At 38.2% G+C, this 25,238-nt stretch overlaps 1 protein-coding gene across 2 annotated transcripts in view; it reads right to left on the bottom strand.

Moving 5' to 3' along the window:
- Window positions 1–25,238, bottom strand: part of PPP3CA (protein phosphatase 3 catalytic subunit alpha) — a 298,586-nt gene that overhangs the window by 33,577 nt on the left and 239,771 nt on the right. For both annotated transcript variants that reach the window (XM_084873825.1, XM_084873826.1), the window contains exons 7-10: window positions 21,921–21,998; window positions 19,076–19,170; window positions 4,578–4,703; window positions 1,996–2,070 (exon numbers count right to left, since the gene is read on the bottom strand). In XM_084873825.1, coding sequence (XP_084729951.1) covers window positions 1,996–2,070; window positions 4,578–4,703; window positions 19,076–19,170; window positions 21,921–21,998 — 374 coding nt within the window. The remainder of the gene's footprint in view (window positions 1–1,995; window positions 2,071–4,577; window positions 4,704–19,075; window positions 19,171–21,920; window positions 21,999–25,238) is intronic.

Genomic DNA, 25,238 nt, shown 5'->3' with positions numbered 1-25,238 from the left:
TCATGTGACTGAGAGAGTGAGTTATAATATACTTTACATGAGGTAAATACCAAGTCTTGGTAAGATTTAACTGTGTAGGAACATCTATCTATATACTAACGAAATTGGCCAGCATTTTGGCTACAGTACCTGGCACACAATAGGTCCTCAATATGTATTTACTGAGCTAATGGATTAATGTCTAATTACAAGCCTATGGAGGTAGTTATTCTTTACGACGTTACACTTTAAATTATATTGCCTATATTATAATTATTGTCCAACGAACTTGGCTACAATAGAGATTTGTTTAGAAAGGAATATTATTCACTGTATTAATGCTAATTAATCTTTCTTTTGAGGAATAAAAGGGACACAGTAAAAGCATCTATTGAAAAAATGTTTACTGACTTTTGAGGTTTCACCAGATTAGTATCCTTTCTATAGGAAAAAGTTTATGCCATTATGGAAATATTACCTATTAAACGGTATCGGTATCCCAGGAAAAGTTAACAGCAGCAAACTGTGGCTGTAACATATCAAACATCTAGAATCTGGGTAAAGCACAAAATAGCCACTGATCTCTGGAATATTTCAAAATATATAACTATATTTACAACTATTCTTTAGGTAATTTTAACCTAGTAGAAGTCTGTATATGTACAGGGTGTCCCCAAAAATGTATACACATTTCAAGTAATTATAAAGTCAGTGTTTATTAACATACAGTTCATTTTCAATTGAGTTATCGGCTGTTAAAGTTTGTGTACATTTTTTGGGACACCCTATATATTTTTTCTCTCCTTCGTTATATTGTACAGGTGATACGTGACTAGAGAACAGTCTATGGAGATAAGTAGTGAAGTCAAGAGAGGTTATAGAAGGAGAAAAACTATGAGACAGTAGAGATAACTGTACACTTTAATTTAACTAAGTATATAGACTCTTTACATGAGTGAGCAAAAGCTGTTATTTTACTTTTGCCTGCAGCATTAGGTATTTTGCAATATATAGATGGGACCTGTATTAAAACCCAGTGAGCATTAACTCATGCTGTTCAGGTATAATTTTCTGAAAGGGCCACTTTCTCTTTTCATTTTACCTAAGTACAGGATTTAAAGGTAAAGACTTTATATATTTAAACTTGCCACATTATCTATTTCCCCTGCCATCTTCACCCCTTATTTTATAATTTGCCTTATTTTGTTGGTATTATCTGTTTACTTACCTTTCGCTCTAAGCAGAATACAGTTTCATCAGTTCATGGGAATAGTGGGACCCTGAATGCCCCACACAGTGGGTTCTTATTAAATGTTTCTGGAAGTAATGTGTGCTCTTGCACTTTCTAACTATATATTTTTGCTATTTTTCATTTATTTTGGGGTGCTTTTTGCAAGGACCAGAGTAATTTTTCTCTCCAGCTTTACCCTCATCAATCTTTGTCTTTTTCAGAGAAAGCATTATTTTTGATGGTGTCTGATTACAAATAGCATCTTAAAAAATAAAGATAATTTTAAAACCTTTTAGTTTATTCACTACTTATTACAGATATAAAAATATTGGGATTGACTAAATACCAATATATCAACATATAAATATCTTATTTTATCATAGACATCAAAATTTGAACAGTTGATAGGAGCAACTTCATTTAAAGGGTACTTTTAAAAGTTACCCAGTAAATGGTAACATCTGCTAGAAAATAAAGGATTACTTTTTTTTTTTTTTAATCAAGGAGTCGAAAAGCAGTTACTTAGTAATATGAGGTACCTAAAGATGGTTTTTTAAAATAGTTCACTACTTCAACAATGTTTTCAGGGTAAAGGGACAAGTCTCTCAGGTTTTTCATTTCTTATGTTTTTCAAAGCAAATAAAAATTATAATCTTTCATTTTCAATTCTACATTATGTTTTTAAAAAAAAATCCAAATCTTAGAAATTCATTCATAGCGTTAGCTAAGAGAAGCCATGTGATTTTTCTGGCAAATACAGTAGCACAAAGGCTCAAGCCTCTTACCATCAAATCCATCCTCTTCCGACCCTAGTTCATCATCTGAACAGATGTTGAGGACATTTACCAGCATCTCAGTCACTAAAATGAAAGAAAGAAAAGAAAGAAGTCCAGATTTTTTCTATCATAACCTTAATTATTACCATGGCATTTTTAATGAGCAAGCTTAGCAATAGCATTTCTTACCTAGTTTGTATATAGAATCTCCTACACAGTAGTTTCTATAAAATCCAGGTCATAAAAGATAAAGGGCTTTATGATTCTACATAGACTCTGTCCTTATAAAATTATTAGTTCATGCCTACAAAATCTAATAGTAAGATTTACTGGCTACAGGTCAGCAGACAATAGAGAAATCAAACATGTGGATGTGAAAATACTATAAATTTATGAAGTATGCTACTTTTGAATTTTTATTTATGTGTATATTGAGATCTAGATCTAGACCAGGTTATGAACTTCTGTTCAGCAGGGACTAAATATACTGGATCTCTTTTTCCATTTTATTAATTCTCCAGAGAACTAGACAGTGATAGGCATGAGTTTTGTATTTAATAAAATTTGTTGATTCCTTAATAAACTGATTAAACGTAGATATTGTTATATTCAATTTAATAAAAACCTAATATTCTAAGTGCCCAGTTGTCCGGTCAGCCATTCAACCAATCAAAGCATAATATGCTAATGATATGCTAAGGATGCTCAACAGCTCACTATGACACGCACTGACCACCAGGGGGCAGATGTTCCAACCGGTAGGTTAGCTTGCTGCTGGGGTCTGGCTGATCATGAATGACCAGATGGGCCGGACACGACCAGGAGCCTCTCTCAGTCCTTCCCCGGCTGACCAACCTCCTGCATTTCTCCCGGGCCCTGACCATATACCAGTGGGATCCCTCAGTCTGGCCCCCTCTTGAAATCTGGGATCCCTCAGGGGATGTCGGAGAGCTAGTTTTAGCTCAATCCCACAGGGCCTCTAGTTTTATTATAAAAAATACTTTAAAAATAAAGGTTAGGTAAGTTTAATAAAAAATTTAGTTGAGTAAATAGATTATATAAAAGTATTATATACAGAAATTTAGTATTGCATCACTTTTACTTGATGTGCACGCTATGTACAATGAACATTTTAAAAAATTAGGTTATATTCTATCATGAATGTAAAAAGATGATGCATAAAGAATGAGCCAGCAGTGGATAGAGCGTCGGCCTGAGGACTGAAAGGTCCCAGGTTCGATTCCGGTCAAGGGCATGTACCTTGGTTACAGGCACATCCCCAGTAGGGGATGTGCAGGAGGCAGCTGATCGATGTTTCTCTCTCATCGATGTTTCTAACTCTTTATTCTTCTCCCTTCCTCTCTGTATAAAATCAATAAAATAAAAAATAAAAAAATAAAAAAAGAATGAGCCAGTATATCACAACTAGGCCTATTGAACCTAAAGCTCAAATTCAGGGGCTGCAACCTTGACTCAAAATTTTTGCTGAGGTTTAGGTCAAAACATAAAAACAAAGGGGAAAGGCAGGAAAGAAGGAAGGAAAAAAGGCCAATTTTGGAAAACTGGCTCAGGTTAATAGACAACTTTTTAAATCTACATTTGTCTCCCCTGTAACACACTAATGGCCACTATATTTTTAATAAACTATTTTTGTTGTTGTATATGTAGCCCTTCAAAATATTATAGTCATTAATCACTATTATACAATAATTATTCGTTTAAATATGTTTTTATTAATTTCAGAGAGAGGGAGAGAGATAGAAACATCAATGATGATAGAGACTCATTGATCGGCTGCTTCCTGCATGTCTCTACTAAGGATCAAGTCCGCAACCCATGTGTATACCCTGACTGACCAGGACTCCAATCATGACCTCCTGGTTCATGGATCAATGCTCAACCATGGAGCCACACTGGCCAAGAAGCAATGATTCCTTTTTATATCAGAAATGGGAGGAAAACATTGCTATGGTAACCTTTATATTTGATGACTAGTTTGCAAAATAAAATAGTACCTTTAAATTATAATATAATAGGATTTTGAAAAGGCAGTCATTATGATTTGAAGCCAGTTAAAACGGTATGTCTGTAATTTCTGAGTTCTATTATTCTGAGATTATTAATTCTCCTACTATCCCTTATTTCTTTTGTTGCCTCTTCATTCATTGTAATTGTTTAATAGGATACTCTTTGACACTTTCAAATCATACCTCTCATGGTGCAATTTATTGGTTAAGTCAGTGATTTTCAACCTTTTATCATCTCATGGCACATATAAATTAATTGCTACAATTCTGAAGCTCACCAAAAAATCTATTTTTTTACCAGTGTGACAAGAAAAAGGTATAATTTTGACTCATTCACATTGGGTGGTTATTATTGTATTGGCTGTTGTCATCTTTTTTATTTGACAATGTAAGGGAAAAAAGGTCAGTGGCCCTGACTAGATAGTCCAGTATTGCATTTTTTAAAAAATTCTTGAGGCAAACCGGTTGAAAATTGCTGTTAGACTAAAGTGTTTCATAGTAAAATAGCCCCATCTCCTCCCCCACTACACCATTCCATTAAGCATTTTAGGATCCACAACCCACCTTTTTCCCCAACAAATGGCAGAGACCAAGTGAAAACATCCATGAAATTTGGAAGCCAGTATGGATGAGGAGAACAGTTGAATTGCCTGATATTCATGACGTTGTTCTCATACTTCAATACTGCAGCTGAAAATGACAAAAAGAGTGATATTAGATTCACAAGCACATATTTCTGCTTCTCCACCTGCTTTGGTTGATCAAGAAAATTCAACCATTTGACTTAAGTTCCAAAACATCAAGGCAATTAGTTGAATTAATCATGAATGCTTATGGTACTTTTGGATCTAAACTTCACTTGGTGTAATGGGTAACTGCATAATATATGAATATTAAATATGATATGCCATTGTAATTTGGCAAATATTTATATAAAATAGTTAATCAAATATATTTCAGGAATTGAATCCAAGAACATTCTGGCCCTACTTAATAACTGATGACACTAATAAAAGTGGCATAGCTAAGCCAGTTTGACATAATTTAATAATATAACTATTTCTATTTCTTGCAAGGCATACTTTTTCCCAGTAGAACTCACAATACTTGGACAAAATAGTTTAAATTAGATTGCATTCTTGAGTTAGTAAAGTTTGGATTGAATTCTGCATAAAATAATATGCCTCCACCCTTGATTTCTGAAAAGGATGAACCATCCGTAATTTAGAAAAATGAATCTGCCTTCTCACTCTGCTTTCTGGATATCAGTGGATATACCCTTACATATACTGTAGATCTTCAGCCTTTCACTTGTAACCAGATTCAGAAATTCACTCTCTCTCTTGTTTTTTTTAAACTGTTTTTTTTTTGGGGGGTGGGGGGGGTGGGGGGGAAAAAGGGAGCGGGAGAGAGAGAAACATAGATGACATCATCAGCTGCCTCCTGGACAACCCCCTACTGTGGATCAAGCTGGAAACCTGGGGCTATGTGCCCTAACTGGAAATCGAACTGGCAACCTTTTGGTGCATGGGACAATGCCCAACCATCTGAGTGACATTGGCCAGGGTCAGAAATTCATTCTCTAGCAATCCTGATACTGGATAAAAGTCTCTGTGAGTACTTTCAATGAAGGAAAAGCAACCCATTTTAATAGTGTCATCTCTTCTATGAATAGATAATTTTGGTTATGGGGAATTATCAAGTTGAGTTTAATGTGTTTATACCATTCCCTGATCCTATTTTTGTTTTCAGGAAAAATACAGAACAAATATACCTTTGTTTCTAAATAATAGTTTTTAAAATGTTATAACAATATTCGAATATACCATCCTGAACTTAGACAAAATTTCATTTTTATTATCCTTTCATGGCATAAGCAACACTTTATTAGTAGAAATTATTGAACAGATCTTAGATAATGTCATATGCATTGTTGTTGTTGTTGTTTTGTTTTTGTTTAATTATTTCGTTACTTTAAAAGTTTTAGATTGACTTTTCTATAAGGGTATATTGTAGCATGTGATTAGTATAGATAATTAAACAAAGGTAGCCCTTATAAGTCTGTTTTTGAAAAGTTTAAAGTTTTTGGGTTTGAAATTTTACATTAATGTCTACACTAATATCACTTCTTATTTAATCACTAGAGTCCCAGTTCACAAAATTCATGAACTCCGGGGGTGCGGTTGTAAACTGTCAGTTAAAATCCTTAGCACTGCCATGGAAAAGGGTCCTGACACCACCGCTGCGCTCGCCAGCCATGAGCCCAGCTTCTGGCTGAGCAGGGTTTCCCTGGTGGGAGTGCACTGACCACCACTCCCTGACTGGGGATTGAACCTACAACCTAGGTATATGCCCTGATGGGAACTGAACCCATCACATTTTGTTGAATAGGACTGAGCTACACTGCCCAGGGCACTTAACGATATCTCGAACATCATTGCTTTCATAACTCTACATTTGTTCTTCCAACTGGAATATTTTCTTAGAAACCGCCAAATATCCAAATTCTTCCCATCCTTTGGTGTTCAAACACTATTCCTTCAGTGAAATATTTTCTGATTTCTTCTGGTGATATATAATCTTTCCTTCCTCTGAATTCCAAAAGCCCTTGACTTATACTTTTATATTGCATTTATCATTCAATTTTGGTCATAGCTATTCTATGTAAACATGTAGATACCTAACCTTTCTCTATTTCTTTAAGGAGAAGGACCATACAACAGATTTTCCTATTTCTCTGTGTTTCACATGCCTCCTTTTCAGCATAGATGACTAGAAGCATCTTGATATTACTCCTCCCATCTTTTTCAAGAAAATTCTTCCTAATCATTCTGACCCTTTCTCATATGAGATGGCTTCAAGAGCCTTTTGCCCACCTGCTCACCCCTGCTCATCAATGGCAATGCTGCTGTTAAACTGTGGTCCAGAACTAATACAATCTCCTTGGTGGGTTTGCTCAGTGCAGAGAATGGGAGAATAGTTCCCTGTGATTTGGATGCCACATATATTGTGTTGACAGCCTAATCACATGTGGAAGTTTTCAGCAGCTGTAGTTAACTAAAGTCATATTTGAGAACAGTAAGGTCTTTGCTTTGCATCATGGTTCTTCCTGACCAGTGGAGAATTACAGGAAATAGAATTACAGACACGTTGGGGTAAGAACCTGGTATGGAGGGAGTCCCTCTCCTCTTCCCATGGAATTCTGAATTCTGCATATATTTTTGTAAACCCATTTTTTATTCACATTAATGCTTTCATTTATGCCATATGTCATTTGGCTGGGGGATATATTGATATAGTATCAAAACATGTAAAATGAAAAACTCATGGCAAATTATCATACCAATGCTTCTGATCTGCCAGATGGGAAAGATAAAGTATTTCCTACTTTGGCTAAGTGCTACCTGAACACTGCTCCATGGTACAAGGTCTCTATTATAATTTTAGAATACTGCATATTCATAGCAGGATAGTATCCTCATAGCTTCCAAAGAATGTTTTAAGGTTCTAAGTTGTCTTTTGACAAATAATTTGCACTCTAAGTTTCCACCAGTTTTTATAAGCATTACAGCAGGAGGAAAGAAAATAAAAATTATAACTAATAGTGCCTTGTAGGAATGGGAAAGGCTTTATGTATAATATGCAATTTAATCCTTACTACATATCTGAGGAGCAGGCCTGGATACATTTCTGTTACAGACTATGGAATTGAGGCTGAGAAATGAAGTGACTTGCTCAAGGCCATGAAACCAGCAACTGGCAGATCTCACTCGTATTTAATATAACTCAGCTTTTACTGATACCAATTCACTGCTTTTCCACCTTTCCCTCTGTCTCTCATAAATTATAAATTCATGCATTCTAGTCCTAGTCATTATACTAATTTAACTTTCAATAGGGTCGTCATCATTAAAGACAAAATACACGCTTGAGAAAAATAAAGTAGGATACAAATTCACAAGTGAGAGCAAGGCTTGTCCAAAAGCTAAAACAGTTTTTTTGGTAGCTGGTGAGATAAAGCATTTATTCACTTGACATTGCTCAGCACAATTTATCTGAGTGCCTACTAACAAAGCAAATACTGTTTGCAGATTCTGTTTTATTAATAGCAGAAATAATAAATTTTAACCGCAGCCACATTTACTAAGCATCTGCTATTATATACACCAGCACTATATTTGGTTCTCTGCAAACAATCACACATTTTCACAATATCCCTCAAAAACAGTTATCAATTGCATTTTGAAAATAAGTCAACAGAGAGGTTGCTTGCCCAAGGCCACACTTGAGAAGCAGCAAACCTCAGTGTAGGCCTGAATCTAAAAGCCATGGTCTTTCCATCACTCCATGGTACTCCCTCCCTACCTGTATAAATCATTCAATGTCTACCAAACTGTGGACACATCCTCCTTCCGCATGCATTCTTTTACAAAAGAGCACTGAACTGGGAGGCCAAGAGCTAGATGGATTCTTTCACTAATTACTCAGGAGACGCAGGTCACTAAATGTCTCCAGGCCTCAGTGACCTCACCGAACTACATGGGTTTGTCTAGATAACTTATGACTCCTTCCAGGTCTGAGTGATGCTAATGAACTTCTGGAACAAAGACCTCATCGTTAGTGCAATGATGGATGCATATTCTCAGTAATTTTAGAGGCTATTAATGACACTTTTTTCTAACTTTATTATCCTTAAAAAAAAAATCACAAATTAAAAAATGCAAGTAGACCAATATGCATTTTTTTCTTTAGCAACATAAAATACCCATGCAAAAGTACTTCTTAAATAACCTAACATTAATTTGTTTCTCATGAATTCTGATGTTTTGTATAACAAATAAAAATATTACAAAAATGTATGAAAAAAAAAAGAAACCAAACAACCCCCAATAACTACAGTCATGAAATTCACAGCTAACAGTTCCTCTTCCACCTCCCACATATTCCACCCCTGCTCCCTGCCTCTGACTCTCACTGGGATTACAAAACTCAACTGAAGCCCTAACAATGCATTCTTCTCTGAGGTGCTTAAAAGATGTTTATCTGAAGTGCATTATAAATAAGACAAATGGTTGTACTTCAAGAATCACTAGAGACCACCTCCTAAGATCTTGTCTGAGAAATAGAAAAAGAAAACAGAACAAAGTCTCCCATCAAAAAACTCCTCTATTCCACACCACGACCTGGGGTCATCTAATGACTATATCAGAGGCCTGGAGAGGGATTATGGCATGCATACAGGCCTCACATTAATCATAATTTAGAGCAGACCAGACAGCACTGAAACAAAGGCTCTCCTGTGGTACATGCATGTATGAAGAACAGTCAGAAGAAAATTTGGTATAATGGAAAGCATACCAATCCCTATGAATCTTGAGGCCTGAGTGCCAGTTCTCTGATGCTAAAATTATGGTCTTAAAGTCAGGCCGTTACTTGGTCCAGTCATTTCATTGTACCTATAGAACCCTCCACAAGCATCTTAGAGATGCTTATGTAGAAGTTATGATGTCAGTGATCAAGGGACTGCTCCCACTTGGGAAGGGCCACTGGACCTCCATTGTTTTGAATGATACAACTAGGCCCCCTAGATATAGTAAAACCCAAGGAATAGAAGAATCTATATCTTATTCCATTTCTCTGTCTACCAAACCATGCACTAATTGCTGCGCTATATATAAATCTTTAAATTAAAGGGGTTTCACTTACTGTAAATTTGAAATTATTTTTATTAATTTTGTTTTTGAGAGAGAGAGACAAACATGGATTTGTTGTCCTACTTATTTATGCATTCATCGATTGATTCTTATATGTGCCCTGACCAGGGATAGAACCTGCATCCTCGGTGTGCTTATACAATGCTCCAACCAACCGAGCTACCCCACCAGGGCCTAAAATTTGAAATTTTGATGAGGCACAAAACAGCACATTTCATAAGAACTTGATAACATTTCTCAACATCTTGTTTACAATTGCCATCCCCAGGAAAGCCTATGACGGGGCAATAAGTGACAAAATCAAAAGAACAAAAGAGAGCTTCTAATTTAGGGGAAGTTATGAAAATACTGATAGTGAGATGCACGGACTAGCTCACCAAACCATGAGCTCAACGCATTCCAAGTGGGTCAAATGAGTATCAAGGGGAATATAAAGCTCCTTTTCTGAATGCCTTTAGTAACTATAACACACCCAACACACTAAAGGCTGCTTTAAAAGAGGAGAGAGAAGAAGCCAAAAGAATGGAAATGACACATTTTATTTCCTTTCTCACTCTTTCACTACGTTTTTTATCTCCTATCTCCAACTGACCATCCATTCCCATCTTCAAAAGATGGGACCCAGGGACAAAGAGAATCAAAGATGAGAGAAAGGCAAATGAGGGCCCTACAAAATCATTACAATCAATGCAAAAATAGGAAAAAAATGCACAATAAACCTGGGATATTATTCTATTTTCAATTCTTTGGCACACAGATACCCTAGCAGAAAAACTAGGCTCATTATATTCTCCTGGCAAAGTGCTTCTCACAGAAGGAGGCAGATGGCTTGATAGATAAAACTTTTCAGGTGGGACGAATGTATTTATATGTCCATTGGTAGTGGTTTACTGATAGGATTATGTTGGTACAATACATTGCATGAAAAGGTTTTTTATTCTGGGAGAGAAGAGATAGTGTTTTTTGTTTTTTTAAATCTGTATTTTCCCATAAAAAAATTTTAGGGTACAATTTTCATTTAAGATTTTGTGAAGATATATTCGTATATTCAGATATGTGCATAGTGTTCATAGTATACATTCTTAGCATTTATGAACAAAATCTTTAGAATGCTTCCATTTCAAAATCTGACTTCTAGCTCCTTTCCTTTTTTATTCCCACCATAAATGACTTCTACTTGCCTGATGAATTTCATTTTCAAAAGATCCATAGACTATCCTAGGTTTAATAATCATTATGTGTTAATTCTACCAATGTTCATCAGGCTAAATATAAAAATATTTGTTAAATAAATGAAGGAATTAATTATTTTGGTGGGATGTTATCTTATTGTTTTATATTAGTAACAAAAGAACCATTTGGCCTATAATTGCTTAGCAAATATCAAATAAAAATGCTACTGTAATATATATTTACATTTTTTATTTTGAAATAAATGATCTGGGAAAACAGTTGCTCAATACCAATTAGGAAGATCTTTAGATTTGAGATAATGGCAGGAAAAAGTAGGAGTTGAGAAAATCATTGCCATTAGACAAAATATCTGGATTAATTTTATTCAATTTGTAAAGCAAGTAGCATTACATTTATGGTCTCTGGCTGTAAAGACACCAAAAATGCTTTAAAAATGTTTATGTCAATGCCCAAGGTTCTGTCCATGCTTAAGACAGGCCTCAGACTCCAAAGCAATGGCCCCTCGCTGTCAAGCCTGCGCACCTGTAGGGCAGTCAGCTTCTTCACATGCTGTAGAGGGGGGCAGAGATTGCCTGGGCACTGATGCTGTTCCATCCAGAGGACTCCCCCCAGGCTCCTACCCTGACCCCATCTCCCTCTCCCACCCAGGACAGGATCTGATCTAGTTGGCTCTGCATATGGCTCTGGAACCAGAAGGGTACCAGATATCTCTAGATTACTCCTGAGTTGTGAAATGAGTTCCTAGTAGGAAAGAACTGTGGTGCAGTTTGGAATGAGATTCTCAGGCCTGGCGACACCATGCTGTGTGGATGGTGCCACCCAGTGCCAAGTGCGCCTGTTGGAAGTCAGCGGGTCTAAGGCAAGCTGGCTTCAGCTATGCTGCATTTGCTCCTACATGTTTACATCATGACTGCCAATACATTTTTTACCTTAGTTCACCAAGACATAAATAATCATCTTTCTGTTTTTAAATGGTATCTTCTCAAAGCTTCTGACTACTTTTTGATTGGAAAATATTTGAGGATGCTGAAAATGTCAACTTTTGGTAAGACTAAAATGTTTTTAATAAGTAATTCTATCATGTTGCCTAGTTTAAAAGTCTAAACCATCAAAAAATGCAATTTTCCCCTATCAATTAGGGGGAGGTTTGCATCTGAGAATTGCTTATATGCTGCCTCTTTTTTTCTTAACCTACCTTAATATTGATTTTTTGTTGTTGTTGTTGTCATTTTAATCTTTGGTCTTGGTTGCTAAATTATTTTGTTTGCCATTTCGATTTTCCGCTCAAATCCAAAATACATTTATTTAATAAATTTACTTAATTACTTAATTTTAGTGTCAGTAGCTTTTCCTAGAACTGAATTTTATACAACTGCACTGTACATTCTCTACATCTATCTCAAATATCCATTCACCCATCTGCTCACCTACCCTATGACAACTCCTCTAAACTACTGGAACCACACAGAACCTACCGTAATTTACTTGAAATACAGGTAAATCAGAGAGGAAAAAATGATTTAACTGTTTATATCAAAGCTTAAAACAAATTTTCCCCGAGTTTCATTACAGTTTTCAGCTAAACTAAAGCTAAAATATGTAAAGCTGTGTGTGCACATTCGCCATTGTATCTCTGAAAGATTTTACTCTACCGTTGATTAAATATCGCTTCTTCAGATAGCTTTTTTTTTGTCCCCAAAGACTAATTTCTACCTTAATGTCATACCACTCCTTTCTAAGTATTTTATAAATATATTTAGATAATTCTTGGTGGAATTTTTTACTTAATGTCTAGCACAGTAGCAGATCACAAAGAGCACTAGGACAAAGACCCTGTTTGTCTATTTCATATATCCAGCACCTAATAGTGCTTGGTATATAGTAAGTTCTCAATAAAGGTGTATTGCACTGGTGAACAGATGAGGTTGAAAGTCACTTTTACAGGTGCTAAATTATCAAGACAGAGGAGGCTAGAAAGGAGCAAGAGGGGGAAAGACATGTTTTATTACTCTATTTTCTTTCTGTTTGGCATATTTGGGTAACTCTGAAGTAGCTTTTTCCTCAGTGCTACAGGTTTATAGGAAAAAATAATTCAAATGTGCAAATTGCTCTGCAGATGTTTAACTGCAATTTGGAAAGGACAGAGGATAGTAATTTAAAGTGAGATAAAGCTCTGTAAGTCAGTACCGATAGGGTACTTTTGGGCACTGCCTTGCTATCAATCCCCAGAAAGAAAATGCTTCAATCAATGCCTGCATTGACTGCCTGCTATGTAAAAGGCATGCTACTTGGCTGTACTATGTGTATCAAAAAGCCCTACTTCAAATGAGTTCTAATCTTATCAGGGAGACATAGGAATGCTAACTCAAGGGAAAGCTAACTAGAAAATAAATGAAATGATAAGCACAAGGGCAAATGACTGGTTCTGCAGGCATTCAGGGGAGGACTGACCACAGTCATCAGGGTGATAGACTGAAATGGGTCTAGTCCATTGCCATGGGAGGAGCGAGGGAAACAAGTGTTCTAGATGGAAAGAAGGGTGTGGCGAAGGTGTGGAAAGGGAAAGCCACATTTGTTCAGGGAAGTGAGCAGAAGAATTTGGCTAAAGCAAAAGGTTCATCCAGAGAACAACATAAAGGTAGCTCAATCGGGAAAGTGAAATGGTAATTAAAGCTGAGGAGGAGCAGAAACCAGTTTGGCTCAGTGAAAGGTCCCATTGTTCGATTTCAGTCAAGGGCATGTACATTGGTTGCGGGCACATCCCCAGTAGGGGAGTGCAAGAGGGAGCTGGTCGATGTTTCTCTCTCATCGACGTTTCTAGCTCTCTATCTCCCTTCCTCTCTGTAAAAAAATCAATAAAAAATATATATTAAAAAAAAAAAAAAAAGCTGAGGAGGCGGGATATGCTGCTAGGAGCTCCTGTGAAGTGGCATCGAAACAGTGACCCCATGGCTGGCTGTGGGCCCCAGGCAGTTGAAACGTGATGTACTTATCTTTCCATTTGGTTATAGAAAAAACATAGAAGAGGGGCAGAATTACAAAACCAACCACAGTTGGCCTGAACCAAGATGGTGCTGAATCTGACTTCTAGGAAACCATAAAACTCATTATACCCTGAACCTCACTATATCCTGAACCTTACTATACCCTGAACCTCATTATAACACACTAGAGGCCCGGTGCACGGATTCATGCACTGGTGGGGTCCCTTGGCCTGGCCTGTGGGGAATGGGCCCAAACCGGCTCTCCAACATCCCCTAGGGGTCCTGGATTGCGAGAGGGTGGTTCTTGGGTCGTACATGCTGGAATTGAGCTCCCTCCTCTCTGGTTCCAGGTGTATCACTTGAGAACGGCAGCTGTCAAGACACCTGAGCTCCACAGTTCATGTCAACTGCCTACCCCCTGGTGGTCATTGCACGTCATAACCACTTTAGGCTTTTATATACATACAGATTAGCATGCTAACTGACACATCCTCAGGTGCTTTACCAGATCTTACACAGACTATATAAGGAAAAGGAAAGGGTGGAATCCCAATTCTGGGAAGAGACAAGCCTCTTCTCTCCCCAAAACTAATATATGTATCCCTCTCATTACCCTGTCCAGATAATAATCCCCTCCAGACTTCTCTACAAGAAGTTGATCTGTGAGTTTGACTCCTGCTTCTCCATCCTCTGGCCACTGAACACAGCCTGTGCTGCTGAATGCTTAGCTGAACTCTCCAGTTTGGCTTCAGGACACCAAACAGAGAAAGAAAGGACTGGGTCCCCACAAAGGGGTCCTGGACCATCTAAATTGGTAACAATAGCAACATGAAATATTTAGTGATGAAATCTTCAAACTGCACAGCATTGTTTTCTTATTTATAGAGATGTCTGCATGCCAATCAAATCAGATGAGTTAGCTGTTTCATGGCAGAGCTGTGATTCACATTGACATACTCTGTCCAGCTGGCCTCCATAGGAGTAAGCAGGAGTGTCAGAGGGATTTATCAGGAGCAGGGAGGGTGTGAGAAGACATCTGCCTCCATGCAGATCAGGAAGGACAAGAACTGAGTGGATGAATGTGGTCCACACTAAGGGATGGGACTTCATAACTCTCTGAGAGCTGTCTTTAATGGACAAGAATGAACAACGAATCAGAACTATTGGGCATTGATACATAAAGCTGATCACACAGCAATGATCGGTTTTAAGATGATAGAATACACCCATTGTTCTTTTTTTTTTTTTTAAATATATTTTATTGATTTTTTACAGAGAGGAAGGGAGAGAGATAGAGAGCCAGAAACGTCGATGAGAGAGAAACATCGACCAGCTGCCTCCTGCACACCCCCCACGGGGGATGTGCCCGCAACCAATGTACATGCCCTTGACCGGAATCGAACCCGGGACCTTTCAGTCCGCAGACCGACGCTCTACCGCTGAGCCAAACCCGTTTCGGCACACCCATTGTTCTTGTTCTTTCATGTTGCCAGAAAGCTTTTACTTAATTTACAGAAGCTTTAAAAATCAAATCATACTATAACTAGTAAGTTATAATTCCAGAAACCTGTATGATCATCTATTTCTAAGACTCTAATAATTAATTCAGAGTCTTTGCTGATCTCCCCATTGATTGTGTATTAAGGTGCTTGCAACTCAGTTTTGTTGCAGTGTATTTTAAAACTCTTGTGAACATTTATTTGATTCAAATACAGTAATCCTCACCTCGGCAGGGAATAACTGCCTCCCACTCCCGTATTCTGTACACAGTGTAAGCATGACAACTTTAAAGTGCTTCAGAAACTTTATACTAAATCCTTTTGAAATTATGCTCAAACTGAAAAATATATCTTTCTTCTTTTTATTAGTTTTTTTTTTCCCCAGAAGAATCTTTTTCTTTTATGGAAAGGTCCCCAAAATGAAATGCTTCCATCTGCTTTCTCAGATATTATGATCTACCCGAGAGGCAAGAGGACATAATGAACAAACTATGGAACCTCAAAACTAGCGATACACCGATGGTTACTGTATTTCTCAGTTCTTAGCTTGTTAAATCAGAACCATAGGAGCAATGCACACAAACTGTATGTGGGGAAACTGCTATGGGACTCCCGCAAAACTGCGTCACCTGCACGATGACGAAGGGAAAAGCTCCGAGTCTGTTCTCATGAAATAAAATCCCAACTTTCTTCTTCTTCTTCTTTTTTAACTGCTTAACTTTTTAGTTGTTTAAAACTTGTAAGGCCCTGGCTGGTGGGGCTTAGTTGGTTGGAACATCATCCCGTGCACTGAAGGTTGAGGGTCCATTCCGGTCAGGGTACATGCCTGGGTTACAGATATGATGCCTGGCAGGGGCATGTATGGGAGGCAGCTGACCCGTGTTTCTCTCTCTAAATTCAATAAAAACATAGCCTCAGGTGAGGATTAAAAGGAGAAAAAAAAAACAAAAAACTTGTAAGTATAGTACATACTACGTAGTAATCAGTAGTAATCAGTCTCTGTCCAGAAAATTACTTACATGAGCACTCACTTCACTAGTTTCAAATCACATCTCTCCTTTCTCTTTCATATGCCCCTCAGAAAGCTAGTCTTTCCCCAGAATAATCAGCAGTCTGGAGGCAGCAGAAGACTGCAGCCAGGACCTGCCCCATGGTCACAAGGTCTGGACCACCGGTAGGCTAAAGATAACATTTGGACCTAAGTTATGTTTTAGTTCCTGAGCCCTAAGGTGGAACCACCTCCTGGCTACATTCCCATGCATCTGGACCGAGGGAAACAGGAAAAGACCTCAGAACTATCCTCAAAACCCAAAGAAATAATTTATGACCCTTTCCTCACCTCTGACCAATCACCTCCCAGCATGACACTGTACTTCCAACCCAAGGAGTATTGTGATTTTGACCTCTGTAACCTACACTTCACTGGGGTCAGGTCTCCAGGGCATTCACTTCCTGTTCCCCTGAATGGCACCATTCATCAGTCAAGTAGCCAGTCCTTCTCCACTGCAACTCAGGGTCTAGTGTTTGGCTCTGCCAGCCTGGGATAGACAAACACTTCCTGTTTTTTTTAACACAAGATCATATTTTACCTTAAAGAAAGTCTTTTCTGACCATGCTAGAAAATTACCCCTTGTTGAATGTACTTAGCATCTGTCTCTCTTACTTTATACATAATCTATTTGTGTCATATATATATATATTAATATATATGTAAATATTAATATATATATTAATTTTTCTGGAGGATATTTTCTCAATTGATTTTGAGAGTGGAAAAGAGGGAGGAGAGGAAAGAGGGAAGGGGGAAAGAGAGAGAGAAACACAGATGTGAGAGACACACCCATTGGTTGCTTCCTGCAAGCTCCCCAACCAGGACTGGGGATGGAACTGAATCCAAGGTACATGAACCCAAGACCTTTTGGTCTTAGGGCTGATACTCTTATCCCCTGAGCAAACTGGCCAGGGCGTGTCTTATATGTTTATTCAATCACCCAAATGTCTTATGGTACTTTGTCAACTGGCTTATAAGTCCTTGGCATACTGAGAACATGTATGTTTTCTTATACTTTGCATGCTTCTGGCCACAGAATAGGAAAGGCAGCATCTTTTATAGGAACTAGGCAAACAGAAAGGGGGGATGACTGTCCCTTGCCCCCACATTCATGGGTGTGACAGAAACTGCACTGTGCCTGCTGAGAACGGTGCTCCCTGGCTCAGGGAGGGCCCACCTCAGTCTAAAGGGCGGCATAAGGATGGCATGGCTGCAGCTCACTCCGGCCACAGGTGTCACAGTCTGGGCAGTAGGGGAGGTGGGGGAATGTCCTGCGCTGAGTAGGACAAAGCAGAGGAGTCTGGGGAGAGGGGAGGATCAGGGAGATAAGGGGCAGCACTGTCATTACAGGAGGTTTGCCTCTTGGAGCAGGATCCCTAACAGATCCTGAAGGTATGGGGGCCCGGGGCCAGCCCGGAGCAGGGAAGTTATAAGCAGGAAACCAGGGCACAGGCGAAAAGGGAGGCCTACTTTCCACAGGGAATGTGGAATAGAAGACAAAAACCAAGACAACCACCTATTCATAAGGTCTGAGGCCACAGAACAGGCGGTTCACTATCAAGGAGTCCAAGGTCTGCCCCGGGCATCTGGATGCCAGCCTGTGACAAGAACATCTATCACAGCTCACTTAGGTGTGGGAATGGCTCCTACTGCCTTTTCCTGCCTCTGCCTGGCTGTATCTCACCTGGCAAATATTATTTGACTGCTTTTGCTCTTTCCGGTCTCCATTTCTCTTAATCTCAGAAAGCCACCCTCTGACATGAACTACCCAGACCAATGCCAACTAGAGTTAATGGCTTTTCCCATTTTATCACCCATTCTGCCACACCTATAACTCTTCTCATCATTTCTGAATAAAGAGATTACCTTGATGAAAGGAGATAATGTGTCCCCTGCTCCTCCTTTCTTCCCTGAAGTCAGTAAACCGTGCCCTCTTGTTTCCTGGGTCTTTCAGACACACGGGTGTGGAGTTTCAGAAAGGAAGTGCAGAATGTCAAGCCGGAACACCTGGGCCTGAGCCCAGTTCACCAATACCTAACTGAGTGACCCTGGGCTAGGCAATGAACCAAGGACTCACTGCTTAAGGAGCTGCAGGGCTGGTGACTTTTACTTTGAAATTTAATACAATTTTTTAAAAAATCTCAATGTATATTTACTTTCCTAGCATAGGTTCTGACTCATGGTAGGTTCCCAATGCATGCAATCTGAATCTGAATTTCAAGCTATAGATTCTGTATGCTTATTTTTCGTGACTCCTTACACACACGACCACACGACTCTTATTTAAATCCACACCCTTCTTAAGGGACTGGATTTTGGATTCCTGCCAAGTATAATTTCTTCCAAAGCCTATAATCTCCAGAGCAGTAGCTGACAACTCTGCTCTACATTAGGAACTCCTGAAGAACAGTTAAAAAAATAACAGCACCTGGGTCCTATGTCTGACCCACTGAATCTTTACCTCTGGAGATCCTGTTTGAATTTAGACCGAACAATAAGTGATAAAGGAAAGGGCAAAAAGGTAATGATGCTTCACTAAACCCAAACCAAAACAAAAAAGCTTTAGAATTATTACACCTATTGTAATAATCAGCCATAAGAGGGATTCAGAACCACTTACCTTTGTTGTTGTATACATCTAAGTAGTTTGGTGCTGAGAAAATGGTAATGAGAGAAGGGAAGCCTGTTGTCTGGCTTTTCCTGTACATGCGATACCTAAAAACAAGCAGTGTAAGTTAGAGCACGTAGGAAAAAAAACTATAGTATCCAACTGTAAATATGTAAACACAAAGTTAAAATCAGTTTTATCAGTCAAAGAAAATTTGATTACATAACATTAAACAAACTTTTCTCTCTGAAGTTTGTTATACAACATCAATTCATTTCGGAGGTGAGACTAAAAGCATATACTCGGTTGTAAAAGTTTGAAATAGGTTCTCCCTAAGTCCAGCAGACATAGTGGAGGGTGGAATTCAGTGAAAATCCAGTTCCATGTGTTCAATAGAAAATACAGGCTACTTTTTAATTCTCTACTTACCATGTTTTTCACAAGCCTGCCAATATATTTGACATAAAAAGGCTCAATAAGCAAAGCAATATTTAAATCTTTCCCACAAATAACCAGACTGATTATTCTATTTATCTATAATATTCTGTTACAATTATGTTTCCCCTTTTTGCCCAGCCTAAGTGATTTGTTTTTCAAAGAAAGTTTAATTAAATCTATGGGTTTTATGAATTGAAACTGTTTCTACTTCAGAATTTATTTATTATCAATCTCTTGTGGTGTCTGCAGGCCAAAGGCCATTGTTTCAGCAGGGTGATATTTAATCAATCAGTGATAAAAAAGAACATTTGCAAGGTCTTTGGAAATCAACCAACAATCCAGTATTGGTGTTTTTCTCTTTTTGCTAAGACAAAATAGAACTCTAGTCTTCAAATAACCAAAATATACAGAAGACCGGCTCTTTCCCACCAATGTGAAAATATATTTCATGACTTCTATGCAACAGATTTCAGGAATATCAGTTTAGAAACATCCCCTATATAGCACATAACAAAATTTTATCATTCCTTGTGTATTGTGTGTCAGTTATTTCTACCATGTCTAATTTAGCTGGGTTTTAGAAGGTGCCTCAAATAGTACCTTTTAGTACCAAAAATATTCGTTTGATGTGAATAGCCAGAGGAATTTATCAGCTGAGATGGATTCCCCATAGTCAACCAAGGTCCCACATTTTATGAATAATATTGATAATATCCTAGTGGTCATTTGCTGACAGGGTCTTCTCATGTATACTAGTTAGAACCTCAGATCAAACTCTTGGCTTCCTGAACTATATGGCCTGCTGATTTAGCTGTCTGACTCAATGACTGCAGAGAAACTCTGGTTTTGCCTTCGCAAAGGACTGAGATCTGCCCTGTCCAATTAGAACTGTACAATTTGGATACCTCATTTACATAAAAATGACCTAATCAAGAACCTTGGCAGGAATTTTCCCTATAAAAGGAGACCTCCCCTTTGTCTCAGTGAGATAGAGTTTGGGTTGCTACCTAAATCTGTGTCTCCTGGGCTACAGCTACTATTGCTGAAATAAATGCTTATTATTTCTTATTATAGTCTAAAATTACTTTTCGTTTACATTCTAGAAATATTTATTCTGCTATGAGATTGAGCTTTGTTGGGGGAGGGGGGATCAGAATGTGAAAGATAGTACCATTCTTAATCCTAGCACCTTGAGTTTATAAACCAGGGCTGGCCATGGCATCCAATAAAAACAAAGAAACGGGATGACACAATCTCAATTGCCCCAGTGAATCAATCAACTGCTCATTTTAAACAGAGTTGTTGATTTTAACTGATGCACTTAACATATTTTCAAATAAGCAGATGATTTCAGTGGGATTAAGTTAAGTGTGCCTCGCCTCAGTTGCACAGTAGGGACAGTCAGCTGAAAAAGCATGGAGACACTCCTGCCCTGAAAAGTGAAAAAAGATTTTTTGAGGATCCGATTGGTTGGGTATAGCAACAGTTTACTTCAAACATCAGCAACAATAGCATGGAGCAGGGAATATTGCATCCGGTTATACCTGTTGACTAAATGCTTTAAAAAAAGCTAATTTTGAAAGGAACTTAGGACCTGCATTGATTCAAGGTCATAACAGACATGGTGTTACTTCAGAATGCAGGCATGTACATTCCCAGTATCAGCACACAGGTCATAAAAATCACTGCTCCTCCATTTCAGGAAATTCAGAACCTGAAGGGATGAGTGTAAGCATTTGAAGGCCAATGCTGCTTTTCAGTGAGGCCTACTTGGAAGGTACTGGACTTCCAATCCTACAATTAATTATCCTGTTTTTCCCTAGTGCACATTTAATGCACCATCAAAGAGAACATCTGATATTTCTTAGTTTTCTAAACCCTTAAAATTGGTCTATATTTAAAAATTTATCAGATATTATATGGCATTTTCTGTTATAAACTGTATGATTTCCCCTACCATTTAAATGTTTCTGTTTTTGTCCATTAAAATTCTACGGGGACCAAAAGTGATTCTTTAAACAAGAGTGCAACATGCAACATCTGTTAAATATTTATTTGCAATTCTCATTCACCTTGCCAACCAAGACTGGTGATTTACTTAATTCTCGGACAGTGGTAAGAGCAGGAGTTAAAATAAGAGGAAGTGCTCTTACAGTGTTTAAAAAAAAAAAAACCAGCTGAAATTGTTACCTGTTCAAGCTAAAACTAGAAGAATTTTAAAGGGGACTTAACAATACACCTGCGGCCATTCATTCCCCGGGACCTTGCCATATCTGTGACATCAGAAGACAGTTTTAAGACTGAATTCCTTCAGGGACAGAGCCTGGCCGATGGAACAGCCACAGGCTGGGCACAGCGAGGGAGTCGTGATAAAGGGACGAGGAATGCATGCTTCCCATAAACCCGCAAGACTGCTCACCCTGCGTCCTGGGCTTCGTGGGCTCGGAGGATAGATAACAAGTTATTGTGCTGTAAGAATTCACAAACAGCCGGGTAACTGCCAGAGACAAAAAGAAAAGAGAAGCATCTGTTAGGAAATCATCAAAGGGAACACATTTACCTGTAACGTCAGACCGATGTGATTTGATCCAGCATAACGAAACATACATCATTCATGAAACAAGCCTCCTGGATCTCAAAGGACAGGTTTCCCCTGCGGCACAGAAAGCACCCAGAGCTGTACATTTTACATAATGAGAAAGGGCCGGAGGTGCATGAATTGGAAGAAGAAGGAAGGCTATTACATAACAACATCAGAAAAGTGCCCATTTGGAGAGAAAATCAATATGACAAAGTCTACCTTTACACAAAATATAACATGAGGATAGAATTTAAAATATAAGCCTCAATTTTCTCAAACACAGCCCTATTTGTATTTGGGTGTGTGTGTGTGTGTGTGTGTGTGTGTGTGTGTGTGTGTGTGGTGGGGGGTGCCAGGGGGACTAAGCATTCCACAGAGAAGACTGAGGGAATGGAAAAAGGGGAAGAGTGGGAAGTCAAGCTATCAGCTTAAGTATGGTTACATTAACTGACTACATCATTCAAGATCTAACCAGAATTATGGAATTCACAAGGTTTTAAAATGTGGATCTTGCATATGTTCAATAAAACTTGATCTTAAATCTAATTCTTTATCTTGACATAATAAAATTATCAAAATTCAATCAAGATAATAGTGCCTATTAAGAAAATCTCAAAGTGAAAGATGAGAACTTCATTCAAAATGCAATTCAAGTTACAAATTAAACTTGAAAAACCTTTGCAATCACTTCGTCTCTGGTCTAAGAATTTTGAAAGAGATAAATGTATGCCATAAAAATGAATAAATTTTAGGTATTTCAAATCAAAGGACAGCAAGAGCCCATGCTTGTTTTAATATAAACCAAGTGCAGCTATCCACAAACTTGAACTACATATGCCATAGAAGACAATTCAGCAATCATAAAAATAGCACTTAGCAAAAATACTTAGTATATGTCACAAATAAATTATCACAAAAGGGAAGTTGAACATAGTTTCTATGCTACAGATTTTTGTAAGAATTAGCTAAGCAAAAGGAATAAAATAAGGTTAAGATGGCATACCATTATAGAAATCCTATATAATAAAGGCTAATATGCAAAATGACCTGACAGCAGAATGACTGGTTGCCATGACGAACACACACTAAGCGCCAGGAACAGATGGTCAATGCAGGAGCTGCCCCCTGGTGGTCAGTGCACTCCCACAGGGGGAGCGCCACTCAGCCAGAAGTTGGGCTCATGGCTGGCGAGCACAGTGGTGGTGGTGGTGGCAAGAGCCTCTCCCATCTTCATGGCAGTACTAAGGATGTCAGTACTAAGGAGGGCTCCCGGATTGTGAGAGGTCAGGCCAGGCTGAGGGACCCCTCTGGGTGTAAGAATTTCATGTGCTGGGCCTCTAGTCTCTAGTACTGATTATAAAAAGGTGCCAATATTTGGTAAAAGAAGGTTCTGAACCCAAAAAATAGTCTTTTGCATGTGTATACACACACACACACACACACACAATTCTAAATGTTCTTTCCCTTTCTTTATGCTGTTTACTTATATTTCATAATGCTTCTTTTAAAAGGCAGTTTATTGCCCTGTTATCTTGTAGACAGAGGTTGTTTATTTAGGTTTCTCACTTTTTGCCCTTGGGAAAATGGCTTGGCTGCTCTTTATTTTACTCCTTTCCTTTTGGAAGAACTTACACTAGTCTTATGAAAACAGAATTTTAATACGTCTTCTTCATGCTTTGTTTCCTTTATGTGTTTAAGCTAAGTTTTCTTCCATGGAAATATATATCTGATTTCTAATGGAAATCTGAAGAAAATTAAATCAATCCAGCAGCATACCCTAGGTTAATGGCATTAAGTAAGGACACACTCATTCTTTCTTAGAGAAAAAAGCAAATTTAAGAAAATCTTTAGAAATTTAAAAGCACAAGCAAGCAAAACTCAAACTTTCTAAGAAAGTTCTTGGTTATCAACTAGATTCTCATTATTGGTAAGCTACCTACCTAGGATACATTATTGTTTTTAATATTTTTATGGGGAAAACTTTATAATATTTTCATATTTTTTAATCGAAATGATGAAAACCAAAAAGTGTTCAAGATGGAAAGCATTTGAAAAAGATATTGCCCTGGTGGTGGCTCAGTTAGTTGGAACATCTTGTATGCCAAAAAGTTGTGGTTCAATTCATGGTTAGGGCATATATCTAGGTTTGAACCCCAGTCAGAGTATGTACAGGAGGCAACCGGTTGATGATTCTCTCTCTAAACAGAAAAATAATAAAAAACAGTATACATAACCTGGGTATGGATTTTTTAAAAAGAAGAATGATAGAAAAAGCAGAATTACAACACCTTACCACCATAGAGGGAGTTGGAAATCACTTATTCACCAACAATTTACCAAAATCTCACTGGTGAGTCTGTTCCCTTTGTTAGAAGACTGTATTTTGGCCGGGAATGGGCATATTATAAGTGTAACGTGTGGTTTCTGTCTTGATGATATTTGTAATCTAGGTAGGAAGGTAAAATAATTTTTAAAACTAAAAAAAAACAAACCTGTTTATGAATAGAACACATTTAAGATAAAATAGTACAAATTTTGAGACTCAATATAGCAAGAAAAGAAAGTACAGGGGTCTGAGGAAATCTTTATGAAAACTACCTAACTTATGGCAGATCTTTTTTTTTCTTTTTTCTCCCTGCCTCTTCTTTGCATTGATAAGGTGAAGCATCCATATACTGTGCCCACCAAAGAGAAAGAGCCCCTCTTCCTCCAGACTGACCAGCCCACGTCTGGCTCCACGGCCTTCTGAGCTGAGGACTGGCTGGATGGCAGCCCCACTCACACCCCTCCATGGGCACCCTTGTCAGGCGCAATCTGTCTGAGGTGACCCCGGGATGATTTTCTTCAACCCAGTGGCCTAGAGATGTCTGACACCAGCCCAGCTGCAAGGATTGGTGAAGACTGGTGGTGCTTTTGGGCTCCTGATGTTCATTTACCAGCTTCCATGCTGTGTTTGGGAAGAAGTTATCTTCTCTAAAACTGTTTTTTAATTGGATCATAATGATTCCTTCAGCATTAGAGAATGCATCTTCTCTGAGAAAAAGGAAGGTGAAAATTTCCATGGAATAGTGGAGATCCTTAGATTTGGGTTCTTATTCCTATTTCATGTATAAACTTTGAAAAGTTGTTTAATTTTGTTGTTTAACCTCATACAAA

The sequence above is a fragment of the Pipistrellus hanaki genome (assembly GCF_964339955.1).
Source record: "Pipistrellus hanaki genome assembly, chromosome: 1".
Lineage (NCBI taxonomy): Eukaryota > Metazoa > Chordata > Mammalia > Chiroptera > Vespertilionidae > Pipistrellus > Pipistrellus hanaki.
Note: the sequence above shows the minus strand (reverse complement) of the source record. Positions and strands in the feature narration are given on the sequence as shown.